Here is an 18,771-nt window from a genome sequence, read left to right as displayed (position 1 = left end):
TGTATGTCGTACACAGACCCCTGTGCACAAGTAACATGGCATTGCTGCTGTGTGGGTTTTGTGGTGCCGAAGGATGAGACGTACCTGTGTAGGCATGCTGAATGTGGGCTGCCTGTGGTGTAACCCATAAAAGTGAAGCACCTCCCCTCCCAATGAAGAAGGAGCCATTTCAGTTGAGTTTTGCTCCTAAGTGCATTCTGTACCATCTTCTCCTCTCCTGCTACACTGAGATGTGTTTTCTCCCAATTGCACTGTGAGGAATAGGGCAGTCCCTCCACCACAGACTTCTATCAGCGCTAAGCTTTCCTTACATTGTGCTGGCATCTGCTCCAGGACCTGATCCTATGTAGAGGCTAGCAGCTGTGTTTTCAGCTGGCACACCATTGACCCAGCAGATGATTGTAAGTGAGCCCTTCTCCCTTTGGTTTCTTTCCCACCTTTACTGAGCCCCCATGTGCCCTTTGGCTTCTAGGGGCTGACAGGCATCCCCCTTTGACCTGGCTTTAAGCAATGCCTCTCCAGTTTGGACTTTGAACATCACATCTTCTCATAGCAGTTTTCTGGAGGGATTTTAACAGTCTTGGTGTTGAACCTCATAAAGACAACAGTTAAGCTCCATCCTTAAAGACATCAGGCATCCAGAAGTAATGGACTTGGAAGAGGGGAGGGGAAACAACCGCATTTTTGAGACCTGGATCAGGTGCCTGCCGATGTCAGAGGAAGCTGTTCTGCTTGCAGCCTTTCAACTAGCTTATTTTGAAGCCCAGTTTGTTCTTTCTCCTTGTCCAGAGGCCCAGGGATGGTACTGTGCACACCAACCACCACGTCTGGATGCTCCGAGATGCCAGCTGCATGACATCTCCTATGATGACAGGGCCTTATCTGTCAAGTTCTGTAGCAGGTAAACGCTACCTTAACAGCAGCATCTTCATACAAAACTTTCATCTACCCTGGAAATACTTCTGTCACTACTAAAAAATCTCTCTGTCCTTCTTTGGTTTGTGGTAGTTTATCAATATATAAATATGTAATCCACCACCTACTGGGGCCAGGCGTAGGGATCATCTTTTCTTTGATGTTACAATGGCAAAAATTCCTCTTCCTCAGACTTGCTTATTGCCCAACTACTCTGTAAGCAACACAAGCCGTTAGTCCTCTTTTAACTCTTGTGCTTGAGGTCCTCCTGCTCCTCCCTGTTAATGCCCATGAATTAGAACAATTTTTTTTTTTTTCAAAAAATCCCTGTTCCTCTTCATTCCTGTTTTTTATTTCTCTGGCCTCGACACCATGCCCTACCCACCAGCACTGTTCCTGAGCTTTCAGAAAGGGCAGCCTTCACAGCCCTGCTGCCCAGCCCACCACAGGACCCCTTCCAGCCCTCCCACTGGCTCTGGGACTCCCAGAATAGAAGTCCAGCTGGTCAAGTCTCGAATGTGCAGGAGGCAGTTGGGATGGAGACTTTTGCAAAGAGCCCCTTCCTTGACACTTCACGTCCAGAGAGTCCATCTGTCCGTTGTCATCGTGTCCCCCCCCCCCCCCCCCCAGTACACAAGCAGGTACAGGCATCTGCCTTTGATCCCTATTCATTGGCCCTAAGGCATTGTGCAATTCCCTCCCACAAAGCATGGCCAAGATCCCAAATCTGTGCACAAAATGGTAACATTTATTGAAAGAGTAAATTTTTTTTAATACAAAAGAAAGCTCTGTACATAGTACTGTGATTACTTCCACATCCTTCCAGAAACACAACCCTGGAAACTGGAGGGGAAAAAAAAAAAAAATAATCCCACACACACTTATGCGTACACACGCACACGCACACACACACACAACCCTCAAACCAGTAAAATGAACTAAAAATGTCACCGCACAATAAATGCCATTTCATCCCTGATACACAAGTGTTCTTACAAGTCTGCACTTAAATAAAATACACCATTAGCGTTTAACCAGCAGTTGCCTTTGGAGAGCCAGGGAGGGGATGCAGCCAGGCACCCTGCAGCAGCAGGGGCACTGCTGCCATCCTGGCCCAACAGCTCTGCTCTGCAGTGCTAGCATAAGCAAAGCAGAGCAAAGCCAGGCCACAGTGATGTGCTGGGGCAAAGGACAATGCAAACCCCATCCTTCACCCCAGATGAACTCCTAGATACCCAGCCTTGTTTTGGAAACATCATTGAGCATTTTTGTACACCTCACCGCTGGGCATGGCACAGCATTCCCAAGTGCTACAAGCTGCAGGGTACGCATCACTCAGAGCAAGGATACCAAGGGGAGGCAGCACACAACATCACTCTCACCAGGTGTACCACCCCAGTCCCCATAAGCCCTTCCCAGGCTGTTCTGGGACCTCTCTGCACAGCATACTTGGAGGGGACCCTGTCCATGTCCATGCACTAAGGAACCACTGTAGAGGGGGAACTACATCACCAGCTAGGAGTCCAGGGGATGCAACCTGCACAGTGAGCAGGGATCAGTCACTGCCAGCCACTTGCCGCCCAGGGAGGAGCAGGGATGCCCATATCCCTTCGGGAGTCACAGGTAGCACTGCTCCACACCGGAGCAGCAACAGAGCAGTTGCAGGTCCCAGGACCAGAGGTGAACAGGGCAGCCATCAGAAAACTCAGCCCATCTCTGGCTCCCAGGCACACATAGCACCTTGCTCCTGAGGGATGAGTTTCCCCACTTCTAGAGACCAGCCACTGCTTCACTTGCCTTCTGCCCATTAAGCCCAAAGTGATGGGTACGGAGTCCTCAGTACAGGCAAGTGGGAAACAAGCATCCCACTCGGCTCAGCTTGATTCCTGGCACACGCTGGTGGGTACAGAGCACAGCTTAAACGCTAATGCTGAGGGAACATGTCCAAGGTTACAATACAAACTCAAAAGCAAGGCCCCTTTCCTGCCTCCATGCCCACCCACCCCTCTCCCATCCCCCTGGTACAAACCCCATGAAAACTGTACAGGAGCCAAACTTTTATTCCTTAAAGAATTACATAAATACTGAGTTTAACACTTAGAAAAATAAAGTCATTTCTTTTTTTTTTTTTCCTTTTTTTTTTTTTTCCAAGGCTTCTTTTGTCTTTAACTTAAAAAAAAAAAGTTACAGTAGCTGCTTCTTTCCCTAAAGATTAAGCAGCTTCTCTCACTTGCTCACACTCCCTCCAGGGACAGGGCTAGGTAGCAGAGCCATTCACAGCCAACTCCCATGCAGGACCAAACATGCTCCAGCCCTTCTCTCCCAGCCTTGCTGAGCCTGCACAGCCATCACTGCTGCTCCTCTACAGCCCAGGATGGCCAGCAGGTCACCCTGGTGCTCAGAGGGAGAGCCTGCCACCTGCCCAGCAGCCCAGTGCCCCATGGGCTCTTCCCTTTGACACTTTAGTTGTTTCTTCACCTTGCATCAGACACAGAAATTTAGAAAGCACTGGCTAGAGCTGCAGAGGGGGATGTGGGAAAGACCCAGTCATATTCCCCTGGGTGTGCGAAGTCCACAAGCAGTGGAAGGGCTAGAAGAGAGTGTGGGGCTGGGCCAGCCACAGAGCCTCCCAGGAGCTCTCCAGGGGATCGTTGTGCTCCTGGGCATCCACCAACCACCTCAGCTGTGCAAAGGCAGGCGCCAGGGCAGAGCCAGCCAGACTGCAAACCTGCTAGGTGGCCCAGCAGGGAGGCACTGAGGGCAGAGGGCTCACTGTAGTGCATACAAGGGGGACGGGGCAGCTTGCCACAAGCTGTGCCCTGCCCTCCAGAGGGAGGGCGCACGGGCCCAACTGGAGGTGCACATGCAAGCTGGCCACTCTGCCCTGTCCAGAGCCCAGGGCCAGTTGCTGTGGCCAGGACCCGTCACCCCCCCAAAGGCACATTGCTGAGGCCAGCAGCACAGCTCTGTCCCACTCTGCTCTGAGCTGTGCCCACCGTAGGATGGCTCTGGATCTGAGCAGAGCCCCATGCAGAGCAAACACTTGTGGGCAAGGTGATTCGGAGTGCCCAGGAGCCAGGGCATCCTGCTGGGAACAGCCCACAGTATTTATTTACAGCACAGAGCAATCCTCCCCTCAAGAGACAAATTTCTTTGGCTGGCGTGAGACAAGCACAGCTATCGCAGCAACCAAATGCTCCCAAGCCCTGCATGGCCCCAGCACAGCTCCACCCCAGGTGAGTCCTGCGCCCCAACGCGCATCCTGTGTGTATGTGTGTGTGGGTGCATGTGTGTGTGTGTGCATGTGTGGATGAAGGAAACGTGAAAAGGCAACAATAAATAACTGGTGCAGTCTGTATGAGAAGGAATTGCCACCAGCCCCGGCACTGGTGTGACAAGCCAGGGACAGCACAAGGCCAGCAACAGAGGCCTCTCAGTCACTCTTGGCGTTGTGTGAGGTGTCCAAGTTGACCACCTGCAGCTCCGTCAGGCTGCTACCACTGCTGCTCTGCTGCCCGATGACAGCCATCTACAGAGAAAAGGGAGGAGGAAGCACTGGGGGACAGCATGCCCTGAGACCGTGGGCACCAGCAGCTAGGGTGACACTGTCCTTTCTGGGCACCTGTCCGAGGAGGGCAAGACTTCCTCACCCAAGGGTGGCTGGCACAGACAGCCTTCCTGGACTCAAGGACTGGCCCCACCCAAGGGCCCAGGTCTGCCCAGACCCACAAAGGATGTGGGGGCAGGGGCAGAGCAAGGTCACCCCCTGAACACATCTGTGCCTACCTGGTGAAGCTGGACAGCTGAGACTGGGATCTGAACAGTGCCTGATGGGGCTGTCAGGAAAACCTGGGGGACACCACCTGCCACAGAGAGAGAGCATAAATGACACCATCCCTTAAACAGTGCTACCCCATGGGTCCTCTCCCTAAGCTCCACGGAGCTTCACAAGGATGAAGGTACCCGTTTGCATGCATGGAGGCATCCCAGGAGCAAGCCCCATGTGCTAGTTTTCCAAGTGCTGGGAGAAGCAGGCACAAGCCTTCAATCCAAGTCTTGCCTGCATGGCTTCATGCTGCTTTGCCCCCTCGTGCAACCACATGTCCTCTCCAGAGTCTCCTAGCTCCCTCCACTGCCTGCCCCATATGCTACCCATCTCAGCAACCTTCACATTTTTTCCCCAGCAAATGGATCGAGCAATCCTTTGCAAAGGAGAATGGCCGGATCTAAAAGTGCGCATCAAGCATCACCCTTGCCAGGCCTTTGTACAGCCACAAGGACTGCTTAGAAGAAAATTTTCTGAAATTAATATACAGCATAAATACATGCAAGATGAGAAAAATTAGGGTATCAGAGCACTTAAGGGAGCACTGACCCAGACAACTGCCTTACCCTGATCCTGGACCTGGCCGTGGGACACCTGCATCGCTGAGGGCGCCTGTGAGAAAGCGTTGAGGACTGCAAGTCCACCGTCCGCAAGGCCAGATGTGGGCGCATACATCACCGCATGTGGGCTGGGGTACATCATGTGGCCACCCACAGTGGTTGGCACAGACGATGTCATGATGGTCGCTGGGAGGGTCACTGGCACCAGGACAGACTACATGTGAGCCACATAAAAGGACTCTGCTACACTCACATGCTTGCTCAGCACCCCTCCCTTAGCCACTGTTGGCATACTGTCCCGAAGCAGCAGGTACGTGGAGATACCAATCTGGTTCTCCCAAACTCTTGGTGAAAAGCCCCAGGGAACAGGCAAGAGAGGTCAAACCTCTCCTTTCATGTGTAAGTACGAGAAGGCACAAAAGCATGGTAGCCAAATATCCCAGGACTGAATTCAACCTGAGATTCAAGTTTCCTGATAAAGCTTTAATAAAGCTGTTGAACTGGATTCAGCCTGCATCCAGGCACCTGAACTCAAGATTTCACTGACAACAGAGGTGTCCTCTGCACATACAGTAGAAAACTCAAGCAGATGTGAGCCAGTGCCTTGTGCCAAGGACAATGTTGGCCAAGAAACCATCTGAGAACTGGGCAACCTGTTCCCAGCTCCATGCTGCAAGTAAGAGCAGATGATGTAAGGCACCCCATGGACAGCAGCATCTACCTAGATATAAAGTAGCACAGGAGCTGGTAACAGGGATAAATACACCTGGGAAACAGTCAGAAAGACTGTAAGAGAGTTGGTCTGATGAAAGATCCTGGCCAGAGAGCAGGCGTGAAGTCTGTTGGTGTGAACTGTTACCAGCAGTGGTCAGGAAAACAGAACATGGTTACCATAATGTCCCAATTACCTGTTCCGCTGGAAGAGGTCTGGGTAAGGTCAGTGCTGCTGTCACTAGAGGGAGACGTTTGCTGCGGTGCCTGGTGCACCTGGATCGCCTGGACTGGGACCTGCTGAGCCATCGTGCCTCCTGGGGAAAGAGAGGAGCCCGTGAGCCCCTGGCTCAGCAGGGATACAGACACTCGGGGCCACATGCAAGTTCCCCAGCCCTCCCCTGGACCACGCACAGCTCCACAGCGTGGCTCTGCACTGCACTGGGGAAGGCTAGCCAAAAGCAGCACGTGGCAGAAACCAGACCCTGCCCCGAAGAGCAAGCCAAAACCTGCTCTTTCCTGGCACACAGGGGCCGAGGAGGAGTTAGCTGGCCTGCAGGGCTCCAGAGAGAAAAGGAAAGGCCACAGCAGCTTTTGCCCAGCTCCCAGGCATGGCTCAGGAATGTCTGGGGCCCTCCTCACCATTCCCTGGCTCCACCAAGACACAGCACAAATGGCGATGGGAGCTGAGGGTCCAGCGCATGTACCCCAGCACTGCCAGTGCTCAGCCAGCCCCACAAGGATCATCTCACTGCACCAAGCAGAACTGTGAGAGCCCAAATGCCTAGGCCAGCTGGGCCCTGCTGCCTGCACACTCTGGAGTCCAGCTCCATCCTCCCCAGGGCGCTTTGGGAACAGCTATCTTGCCTACTTTGTGATCTCAAGGCCATCACAGTGCCCTGCACAGGGATCAGATACCACTGGGCTGCAAGGTGTGAATCCCAGAGCTGCAGAGGCACAGCTCCACAGCCTCCAGCCCAGCCCACTCGCTGCTTCAGCTCCCGAGATGAGGCTCAGCACAGAAAGCTCCCCTCCAGCTCAGGTCCTGTCTCTGGAGGGAAGAGCGTGAGATGCCAGAGAGCAGGAATCACCATCCATCTTGCTCAGACTGGGCATCTCCCACTCTCCACACCAGAGACCCACCCCGTTACTGCCATAGCTCCTCCAGATCACAAGGGAAATCCAGTCACCTTGCATGGGATCATGCTGTCTGCCAGGGCCCGTGGGAGCCATAAAGGCTCCAAGAAACCATGCAGGCTATCAGACCCATTGACTAGCGCACAAACAGGCAAGACACTAAAGATATACTGTCTCACTCTCAGTGCTGGTCCTCAGGTTGACAGCTGTCCACAAAGGAGAGCCTAGAGCCTAGCCCTGCTCTGAAACTCCAGCCAGGAGCATGTCCAGCCCCAGTACAACACTGGAGAGCCTCAACTCAGTGCAACAAGAAATTCCTACAAAAGGACAATGCACACAAGGCAGCACAGCAGCACCACTTCCTCCTCTGCCCTGGGTCTCTTAACCTACCCTCTGCACTGTGGTTCAGTGACTGACTGCAGATTTAAACACAAAAGCAAGGGCAGCTGCTCAGAGCCAAATGCCAGCATGCAGGAAACATCCAGTGGGCATCCGAGACCCTGTGGTCTCCTTCCATCAGCCCTCCTAGCAGCACAGTTCAGCCCTCAGCACAGCTGCACCAGAGATCTGTCTCCTCTGCATTTGCCAGCCACAGGGCAAACCCTGGGGCAGGACACTGACAACCCACAGCTTCCCCTGGTCTGTACCCCCCAGGATGCTGCTTCTGCCTCAGTCAAGCATTCTCTGCCCTGTCTTCCCATCTCTCCCCTACAGCCACAGCCAGGGTGCCTTGTGCTCTGCCTCCTCTGCGCTCCCACCTCAGCTGGGGGGGTCAGCTCTCTGGCCAGGACCAGGACCCCCCCAGACACCTCAAACCCCCCACCTCAAGGAAGTGGAGGAGAAGCGAGTGCTGACCTGTCAGCGACACGATCTGCCCTCCAGCTCTGGCAGGGAAGCGGAAGACTGTCTGTTGTGCCTGCGGCAGCTGTCCAGCCATACCCGTGACCACCTGGCCCTGCTGGCTGGAAAGAGTCAGGGAGTGCGGCTGTAACTGAGTGAGAGGAATGGTAGGGGTCCCCGGAGAAAGGGAAGCACCTGCCAAAAGGAGGGAGAAAGAAAGGCTTTGTCACCACCAGCTCTTTTCACTCCCTCCAGGCTTCTCGGTGCTGCCCTGGGGTCCCAGCTCAGCTCCCTGCCACTGTGCCCTTCCCAGCAGCAGGGCCAGCTAGCAGCACTCTAAAGAAACAGCCACTATATGACCCTTCTCCAGCCACTAGCCTGGCTGGGCTTGAGTAAGGAATACCAGCCAGGTTTACCCTACAGCAGCAACCACTCTGCTTCCTCCTGCCACTAGGTCTCCTCTCCTACAGAGAGGGCAGCAACACACCCCAGGTGCAAAGACAGACGGATGCAGTCCTCAGCCCCTAAAGGCACTGACCTGACATGAGAGTGAAGCCGGTGGGTATTGGCATGAGGCCCCCAGATGTCACTGCACTAGCTCCAGTAGTCTTCAGCACTGTCCCGTTGGCACTGGTGACGGCATTGGGGCTGATGCTGGCAGACACTGGCGCCAGGTAATTAGTGATGGGGAATGACGGGCCACTGCTGACCTGCATGGAGGTCGAGGTGGTGGGGGCTGTCTGGATGGTGGATGTTGTCCCCGGCAGGTTGGTGACAGTGAACGCTGGTTTCAGTGCGTCCTAGGGAAGGAGAGATTGTGACAGCTTAGTCCAGCCCTTGGACCTGGTCAACATCTGCCTGTGAGACCAAGCCGGGCTCCGTAGGTTGCATCCCCACACTAAACCATGTCCTGATAGCCTGCTGCCAGCGCATGGAGCAGAGCCAGGGTAGCAGGGAGGAGTAGCTCGTACAAACACGAGGAGACTGTGCCCAATAATGCAGCACGAGGAGAGCTGGAGAGAGCTCAGCATAAGCCTTGGATACAAGCCCAGGGCCACACAGGTCCCCTTAGAGACTTCCCTGAAAGACACCAGGGGATGAAGCAACCCCTTCCCCTCCCCAGGAGTCCCGATAGCCTCCAAGAAGAAAACAGCATCTTTCTGGCACACAACAGGCAAAAGCAGTCCTTGCAGGGACAGACATAAAGGCAAACACACTGTCTCCTGTCAGGAACACACACACCACTTCCCGTATGGCAGGAAGCACATGGCCAAGAACAAGCAGAGAACTGGCTCTTAAAGGCAGCTGCACACCAAAAGCAGCAAGGGAGAGGGGAGTAAGGCCTGCCCCATACACCAGGGACATCCAAACCAACCCTGCCTGCTGCTCTGGCAGGCCCTGGGAAACACCTCCACAAATCTGCTGGAGCAAAGGGGTTGTAGAGAATCCAGCCAGAGGAAGCACCCATTTGCCAGTCCACTAGCAAGGGCCAAATACTTCTGAGGGACCCTATGCGTCAGCTACAGCCAGCATGCGCTGTCCCAACAAGGAGCATCAGAGCTCTGTGTCCATCTGAGGACAGCATCACCAGGAGGAACAGTGCCCAGTGCTAGGCCAAGGCCATCCCAGGAGGCTGCCTCCTCAGCCTGACAACAAGGGAGGAACGCATATGCCAGGCTGCAGGACACTTACAGCCCAGTTTCCACAGCCACAAAGCATGCGGCTGGACCTGGACAGGCTTGGATCTGCAGGAACCAACCAAGCTGGAACCCTGCTGTCCCAGCAGTCATACTTCACCTAGCATGCCCCCTTCCCCCAAACCCCCTTTTGGGTACCCAGGGTCTCCACGGCTTCTCTCCTGTCCTGCTCACCTAGCCAAGAGTAGACTGCAAATACACTGCTCCACAGGAGACTGTGCCACAAGGGACCTGCTGTCCCCATGCCCTGCCATGGTTGCCAGCGTGCCTGGGAAGAGTTAAGGCTGCCACACTCCCACCCCTCCCGCTGCAGGCTGGTGGGCCCAGCTCTCCCACGTGCTAAGCCTTGTTCCCAGCTTGTCAAGCTGCCAGGAATGAGGAATTCACAGCTCAACGAACAGCTAAAAAAGGGAAGGCAACCCATTTTGGATTGGGGGAGCCAATCCCGGGCACTCAGCTGTGCCCCAGGGCCTGGGGAGGGACGTTGCTCTCCACCTTGGCACGACGGTCCCCGAAATCCAAATTAGAAGAGGCACATGATAACAGTGGAGCCCAGCAAAGGCACTTTCCATTAGCTCAACCAAACTCCTGCCATCTCACACAGAACATGGAGGCTGTAGGTGCCCTCCCCACGTGGTGACAGGGCAGAGCTCCCACCAGCCCATGGGAACCATAGCAGAGCAGGGTGGGTCCCATTCCCAGCTGGAAAAGCTGGACTCTCCCATCCCCAGGTGTACATCTCCTGAAGCTGTACACCCCTGAGATACAGCCCCCCAAGCAGCCAGGGCACTTAGCATCCCCCCACACTCCATGCTCTCAGGGTTGGAGGGGGCACTCCAAAAGATTCACAGCACCCTACTCAATGGGATTCCCAGGACTCCCTGGAAGCACAAGGCCAAACCTCAGGCTGATCAGAGCATCAAAGGTGCTCGGGAGGGATGGGGTGCCAGTAGACTCAAACCATACACACCCCATCTCTGCCCTCCCTACTCTGCTAGAGGTGGGACTTACATTCCTCCCATCTTTGTTGTGGTTCTCTTGGGCTGCAGCAATAGCTCCCAGCACAGAGAGCGCGCTGGGAGAGACTCTGGGGTTGGACACCCACTGCCTTCTCCCCACACCTGTCTGGGATGCCTCAGAGTCCCTGGACACCTTGGCACTCCCCAGCACCCTGTAAAGCCCAGACTACACGCATGAGGCCAGCCCTCAACAGGAGCAAAGCCATGGGTCACCTTCAGCAGAGATTACCTAAGGTGCCAGGTACAAGCCCTGAGGCAGCACAGCAGCCCTGAAGGCCCTTCTGGATCCAGCCATGCATCCATTCCCCACCACAGCTCATTGCAAAATTCAGTTTGCAGAGCAGTGCCTGGGGAATCAACACACAGCAGAGAGGTGCAGCATAGCAGCACAAGGTGCCTGCACAGTTCCACACCACTGTGCACACTCAGTAAATGCTATACAGCATGAGTGGACCACAGGGCATGCATGGCCCAGGCCATTGGATGCCCATCCTGGACTGTAATAGAGTCTGGGGGACAGAAACTATCCCACTCCACAATTACTGGGGGCTGCCTGGGACAACACCCTTCAGCATGGCACAGACCCTGCCCCAGCCAAAACTATTACATGGATGTTGCAGGACAACTGGCCTTGGAAGTACATGGGAAATCCCAAAGTGGTCTCCAACACCTGGTCTGCATTCCAGATGGGGCAGGAAGTCCCACCCTTACCCTCACCCTAAAAAGAGATGACCACATCAGTGCTACTCCCATGCTCTCACTCCAATCTAGAGCCCCTGAGCACCCTCCAAATTCCTCTGCCCCACACCACCACCCCCAGGAGATTACACGAGGACGCTGTTTCCTTCAGGACTGACAAAAGATCAGAAAGGTCAACACACAACAATATCATTGTGAAAATACAGCTGTTATCTTGAAAGTACAGCGTGCCCCAGTCCCAGCCATAGCTTGAGCTCATCTCCATGGCAGGGAGTTTGGGTTTGGCACAGAAGGATCTTGTAGCTGCTTCTGGCTGTAGTGCAAAGGAATACCAGCAGGCTGCTAACTGCAGGTTAACTGCCTAGCTGCATTGCTGCCCACTGTGCTGCAGCAGCTGAACACAAGCAGGTTTTGTCCATACAGAGATCCAGAAAGCAGAGTTCTCAGGAAGGCTACAACTCTCTGCCCAACTCTCCCAGACCATCCTATGTGGCTGGACCCGGCAGTCCAGGCACTTAATTTCCTGCCACCTCCTCCAATGAGGCAGCCGTAACCCAGCCCTGCATACCACCCACCTCTCAGCAAGGATGCCAGCCTCCTGCCATGGCCCACCCACAGGCTCCCTTCACCCTCAGAGGTCTGCTCAGTCTATCCGAATTGGGCCGACCTCTGCCAGCACATCAAACCAGGCTCCCAGCCCTGCAGAAGGCACAGCAGGACTGGGAAAAGTCAGGGTGGGACTGTCCCCAGCTCCAGGGCTTGCCAAGGCCCAGAACCCTCAGCAGGCCAGAGGGGAGTTTAGCCAGAATGTCAAGCAGCAGACAGGGCTGCAGCCAAATGCACTGCACACATCACTGCTTGTGTACCGAGACGGAGCTTGCAGGTTTGCAGAGAAGTTGAGAAGTTATGCTAAGAAGATCTCCTCTGCAGAGTAACTGCACCCCAAAAGCACACTTCCTTTGGGGCCACCTAGCAGTATTTTCAGGGAAAAATCTTACAGGCCATGATGTGAACAAGTTCCCCCAGGGACAGGTCAGCTGCCATGCACAGCGCTTCCTACACCTCCAAATCACTCCAGGCACAGGTAATTTGCCTCATTACAGGATGCCCACAGGACTTGCCTTTTCACCCAGGAGAAGGCCAAGAGACAAGTCCTTACAAACACAAGCTGCTCAAAGGAGAAACTGCTGGTGATAACGGGCTCCTTGGCCTACTGGAAAGGGCTGCCACAGCTCACACTAGGGAATTGGAGGCACCCATGGGAGTCACAGCAGACTGGGACAGCCAGGGCTGTTGTTGGGCTCCCATCAGCAGGAAGCCTTCCCAGGGACTCTTCCGGGCTCCAACAGAGAGCTCTCTGGCCAGCAACACCTTGGCCCATCACAGCTCCTCTGCCTAAAGGGATCTCTGGGACGGCTGATATTTCTCAGGGCACTGCAGCGATAAGTTTTTGCTTGGTAAAGCACTGCACACACATGGGGAAGAGGGCACAGAGGAATCACGGCTGCCACATACCCAGTGGCACCATGACCAGAACTGTTGCACTGCCACAGGGCACAAACACGCAGCTGAACACCCCTGCAGCCCCAGGCAACACACTGGGCATGCCTCAGGGCTGCACCCACTGCCTTTGGGATTACAACACTGAGATCTCAAACACCCTTCCCTCCAGGTTTTGTCTGCTTAACACTTAGTGACTACTGTATGGCAAGGATGCTGCTGTGGCTCGCACACAGGCAGGTGGAGGGCTCCTAGAGCAAGGCCACAGCTCATCTGGAAGGATGCTTTGGCAGCAAACATGGCACTCCTGCCACGGGCACAGGTACAGCAGAGCTGCAGCAACCCACAGCACCCAACGGCACTTCACACAAGCCTGGCAAACTGTGGGCAAGACCCCCAGCACAGCACATCGCCCCAGCCTTGCAGCACAAGCTCTCCTGCCTCCCATCTCCAAGCGGACCTGAGCACCAGCCCGCAGAGGAAGCAGCAGGGACACAGAAGCCAGCTTTCTTGCAGCAGCTCCGAGGAACAGCACCAGTAGGTGCAGGGACAAGACACGACCCTTCCAGCAGAAAAAGGCCGTTGCTTGACTCTGTGCCCATGGGCAGGCCCTCTGTAGTGCCCTGGGCGAGAGGCCACAAGTAACACAGGCAGGCAAGGGCCAGCGCCTGCGGGGACACCGGGCAGGGAGCAGAAATGGTTGGTCCAGCCAAATGTTTCCATTCCCCATGTCCTCCCTGCCCCCTTCCAAAACAGCACCAAAGCAAGAGACAGCTGCAGCTTATAAGGAATGTGAGGGGCCCTGCCAGGGACTCTGGCGAGGGAAACCAGGCCTTATAAGGCCATGGAGGCAGAATCAAATTTTTATCAATGAGCGCAAGAACATGGAGACGCCTGGGGAGAGATAACAGCACTGAGAGCTGGCCAGGGGGGTGGGCTGGGCCAGCAGGGAGCCCCGCTGCAAAGACCAGGGCCAGGACACCTGCCACCCACTTCCCTCCCTCTTCAAATCACTGCTACCGCACGCCAAGGGAAGGAGTCAGCCCCAAGAGGCCACAGCATGAGCTAGCTGGAGTCACAGCAAAAGAGGAACCCATCCTCTGCTTCCCAAGCTGCTCATCAAGGAAGGCTGGGGATGCTCAGTGCTCCCAGCACAGCCTGTGCCCCCCCAATCCCAGGGTGCCCGGGCATGTGGCTGAACACAGGAACGTTACCTTGGTCTCCCCGCTGCTGTCTGACTCTGACACCTGGTAGGTGAGGTCAGTCTCCTCAAAGCCCGTGGCACTCATGCGCTGGTCGGTTGTCGGGTCTGAGCGTGGGGGCGAGTCTGGGGAGTTGAGGCACGTCTGGATTAACGCCTTCCCCGTCTCACTGGTGATCATGGGTTGCAGCTTCCGTGTGGCAAACGTGTACACATGGCCTGTTTCACTGGCCACCAGCAGTAGGACTTGCGTGCCAGTCAGCGTGGAGAGCTCGTAGGCCTGCCAGCAGCACAAGGGAAGAACAGGGAGTCACAGACAGCACAGACATACAAGAGTGCAGGACGAGAGTCCCGGCCATGTCCCTGTGCTCCCAGCATAGCCCTCCTTGTGGTCACGCCAGCTCCAGCTCCTTATCACCCCAGAGGAGCCATGACATCTAAAACCAACTCAAAATTAGTTCCCTGCAGGTCGAACTGCCCCACACTGCGTGCCCACCCCCTTTACAGGCCAAGAGGCCACAGGAAAAGAGCGGTCCCCTCAGGAGAATAGCTTAAGGACATGGGGACACTGACTGTCCCCATTCTGGAAATCCCACCTGCTCCTCCAGACATGTCTGGATGCCTCCTCCCCGCCTTCCACCGTGTAAGGGGATGCTACTCAGCTCAGGGGTCTCCGCTACATCTTTCACCTCACCAGCAGGGCAGCCAGGCCGGGACCCAGACTCCGCTCTCAGCCTCCCCAGCCCCGAGCACGGCTGCACCCCAGCACCGCCACAGCGAGGCCACCACCCCCATCGCCGGCCTAAGGGCTGGGACGGCCCCCCTCAGCGGGGCCCACGGACGAGACGCCCCGTTCCGCACCCCGGGGCGCACCCGGAGCACCCGCAGCAGCCAAGTGCGCACAAAGACCCCCGAGCCCCTCATCGCCCTCTGCAAAAGGGCTCCGGCCTCCGGCGGCTCTGAACCGGCCGGCACACGGCGTGGGACCCCGGCGGGGCGAGGCGGCCTGGTTGTGCCCCGGGACCGGCGCCAGCACCCGGCAGCGACCCGCAGAGAGCTGCCCCGGCGGCTCCGGCCGAGGGTCGGAGGCTGCACCGGGACGGGCCTCCCTCGGCGCACCCCGACATTCACCGGCCCCAGGCTGCGCGGCCGCCCTTCCCGCTCGGGGCCCGGCCCGGAGCCCCTCCGGAGCCTCCCGCTGAGCCCCCCGGAAGGGGCCGGGCCGCGGCCCCGCCGCCCCGGGAAGCCGCCGCCGTTTCCGGGCGCGGCCCCGCCGCCCCAGGGCCGGGGCTCCCTCCCGACCGCCGACAGGTGGGTGTCAGCCGGCACCCGCGGCCGCCTCCCCGGGGCCGCACCTTCTTCATGATGCCGGTCTTCCTCTTGCTGAAGGTGGTGTAGCGCCGCAGCTTGTTGTCGATGAACTCCATCTTGATCTTCACCCGGCCCCGCGTCTTCTTCCCGGGCTTGGCGCCGCTCACCGCCCCGCCGCCCCCACCGACGCCGCCGCTGTACGCGGCCGCCGCCGCTCCCGCCGCGGGCCCCGCTGCCGCCGCCGCCGCCTCGGCCAGGCCACGCTTCACGCCGCGCCGCTCGCCGCCCAGCTCCTCCTCCTCCGCCGACTCCGAGTCGCCCTCGCTGCCGCTGTACAGCACCTCCCGCTCCAGGCGGCCCCCGGGCGGCCCCGCCGCCGCCGCCCCGCCGCCGTTCGCCCCACGCGGCACCGGCGACCGGCCCAGCCCTGAGCCGCGGGCCAGCGCGGCGGCGGCGCCGTTCCCGGCCCCGGCCTGGCTCGGCAACATCACGGCGGCGAGCGCGGGTCGGGTCGGGTCAGGCCGGCCCCGCCATGGCCCCGCCGCCCGCTCCGCGCTCACGGCCCTGCTCCGCCGCCGCCCCCGCCGCGCCGCGCCGCCCCCATATAAAGCGATACAATGTTGCCTTTTATGGCGAAGGCGCTCCTTATATGGGGCGAGCCGGCGCCCCGCCGGGAGGCGCTACCCCATTGGCTGGCGGCCGCCAAGCGCCGGCGCCCATTGGTCGGCGGCTGGCGTTTGATTTGCATACGTTCCGACTGCGTTCGCGTCACTGCCAGCTTGAACCACGCAGGGAGGCTCTTAAAGGAGCAGCGCGCCGCGTTGACGGAGACCGGGACGGGACGGGTGGCGGGGGCCGCGCCACCCGGCCGTCCCGCGGCGGCACGGAGCGGATCGGGCTGAGGCGCCTGCTCTTCCCGCCTTTGCTTCCCCTGTTGCCACCACCAGTCCCAGCCACTCGTGTCCTCGTAGCGGACGCACCACGTGGCCGAGACCACCCGCCTGGCCGGCCTCGAGATGCGGTGGGGAGGGGCTCCGCGCCCCGCCACGCCTGCCCGCCTCTCAGCCGTGCCGCCGGGACTTGCTCCCGGTGATTCTCCGCTCCCGCACCCCACTGCTGCCCGCTGGCCTCTGGTGGCTGCGGGGTGTGCCCGGGGCCAGGAGGGGAGGCACTGGGGGGCTGGGTGCCACAGGAACGCTCAGGGGCGCGGGGCTGGGCCGGACACACGCGTTGCCCAAGCAGGGGTTGGCCGCTGGTCAGCAGCAAAAGGGTCCCTCCCTGTTCGGCAGGACGGGCACAGTTACACTGACTCTGCAGGAGGAGGGAGCGGGGGTCCTGCACCGCAGCCATGCGTGGGTGGGACAGAGACCTACCTGTAAGCTGCTCCCTGAGTGCATAACTGGGCTGGTCCCAACACATGGACCCAGACCCGGCCCAGCTCTGCAGCTCAGAGGGTCCCTGGCAGGCGGCACAGGCTACGGCCTCCGCTCGGGTGCAGACCCGGAGCTCCGCAGCAGAGGGAAACAGCCCATGCAGGGAGGACAGCCAGGTGCAAGGCAGGCTGCAAGAGTGCAGGAGGGACCACAGAACCCCAAAGCTCACAGCTAGGAGCACAGGCAGAGCCACATCCTGGGCTGACAAAGGGGCTCTCCCACACCCTGTCCTACAAACAGGAGCTGTGACCCAGGGCGAGACCTCACTTCTGCCAGCACTGGCCCAGCCGCAGACCCATTTTGCCTCCTGGGCGCCCCACGGAGGGTTCTGCAGCTTGCACAAGCTCTTTCCGTATCTGCCTCATCACTCAGAGGACATGCACGCTTGCCACCAGCCATCACAGCTGTCTCCCACTCTCTAGGGCCAACTTCCTACAGAGCAAGGGAGTAACTGCAAAACTAAACACCCCCCTCACTGCCACTGCCACCTCCCCCTCCTCCCAGCCAGCCATGCTCCTCTAGTGAGCACACATGCCATTTATAGCTCCCAGCAGGGCTGCTGGGACTCACATGCCTCCCATCACATGCCCTAGCCACCCTCTCTTCGAGCTGAGCGCAAACTACACCTGGCACAGGTGAGATGGAGGCCCTGCCATGTCATGCCAGGCTGAGGAAGGGTCAGCAAGACCCTCTGCATGGCTGGAGGCACTGCTTACGCTGAGAGCAACTGGCATGTGGATCTGACAGCCACAGCCAGGCTGGTCTTCCTGGTCAGCACAAGTGTGCAACCATCACAGGTACCCCAGGACTGGGGTTCCTCTTGCCCACGAAGCTGCTGCACGTTCCCTCTTTCCCCTGGGGCTTTTGCTCACAGGGCCATGCGGAGGCCTTCTGCTTGCTGGACTGCAAGAGAAGCTGTGCTGGCAAAAGGTGAGAGGAGTGGGCTCATTTGGGGCTGGCTCACCCCTTCTGCTGCCACCCTCTCCCTCCCTAGCCTTATCGCAGGGATGCCTTTCAAGATGCTTGGTCTACTTGTGTGCTGAATAGGACCAGACCATCAGCCTGCCTCTGAGCTTCCTGGGATGCTAATCTCTCACCAAGGTGGCCAGACACACAGGGTAGAGCTGAGCCCTGCCCTCAGGCCACTATCACCCACAGGACACAAGTTACTGGCCATGTTGGGCCTCCCTCACCAAACCAGCCCCAGCGGCAATCAAAAGCAGCTTAAACCAGCTTTTTGCACACCTGACAGTCCCATTTTGTTTGCAGGGTTGTTCTCATTTACAACCCCCCAGTCATAACATACACATTTCTAACCCTCTTCTTATACAGCTGTGTGCACAGCACTTGCCACCATACCATGAAAGCCCCTTACCTGATTACCCTTGAGGATCCTTCCAGACAAGCTGCTGCCTGTGCCAGCTCCACTGTAGCATGGACCCTGCTGCCAGTTGCCCCCAGCATCACCCCAGCCCTCCATGTCCCCTTTGCAATCTTCCTCCAGGCAATTGCAATAAGCCAGCTCTTCATCCATTGTTTCAACTATTAAACCATTAAACACCCTCTGCACTCAATGCTGGGATCATGATGGCTTCCATCCTGTTACTGCAGGTCTTCTTGCCATTGATACTTCAGCTGCTTTTTTGACTGCTGTTGAGTACAGGTAAATGCTCTTTTTTAACAGTCAAATCCCTTCTATGAGCAGTAACAACTAGACTGGAGGTACTGCTGCACATGTAAAATGGATTTAAGGCCTTTATTAACATGCTTTTTTTGGTCAGCAGAGGGGTGCTTCTGCCCTTTGCACCAGGAGGCAGCACGAGTGGGGCTGCTCCACGTGGGGGGGGGACTAGCCAGCATCTCAGGGTGACCCTATGCCCTCACCAACAGGTATAATCCCACAGCACCTGAGCAGAGCAAAG

General features: G+C 57.5%; 1 protein-coding gene across 4 annotated transcripts; it reads right to left on the bottom strand.

Moving 5' to 3' along the window:
- Positions 1–1,641: 1,641 nt before the first annotated feature.
- On the bottom strand, positions 1,642–16,020 carry SRF (serum response factor). Of its 4 annotated transcripts, XM_055725916.1 has the most exons (8): positions 15,461–16,019; positions 14,119–14,385; positions 8,528–8,789; positions 8,005–8,184; positions 6,210–6,329; positions 5,308–5,499; positions 4,702–4,778; positions 1,642–4,444 (listed from the first exon to the last, which is right to left on the bottom strand). In XM_055725916.1, the coding sequence occupies exons 1-8, from the start codon at positions 15,902–15,904 to the stop codon at positions 4,349–4,351; spliced, it is 1,638 nt and encodes a 545-aa protein (XP_055581891.1). In that variant the 5' UTR covers positions 15,905–16,019; the 3' UTR covers positions 1,642–4,348. The 4 variants fall into 4 exon arrangements, with proteins under 4 accessions (XP_055581891.1, XP_055581893.1, XP_055581892.1 ...); XM_055725918.1 differs by lacking the exon at positions 5,308–5,499 and having other exon boundaries at positions 15,461–16,020; XM_055725917.1 differs by lacking the exon at positions 8,005–8,184 and having other exon boundaries at positions 15,461–16,016.
- Between the last annotated feature and the right edge of the window lie 2,751 nt (positions 16,021–18,771).

Source organism: Falco cherrug, chromosome 13 (genome assembly GCF_023634085.1).
Source record: "Falco cherrug isolate bFalChe1 chromosome 13, bFalChe1.pri, whole genome shotgun sequence".
Lineage (NCBI taxonomy): Eukaryota > Metazoa > Chordata > Aves > Falconiformes > Falconidae > Falco > Falco cherrug.
Note: the sequence above shows the minus strand (reverse complement) of the source record. Positions and strands in the feature narration are given on the sequence as shown.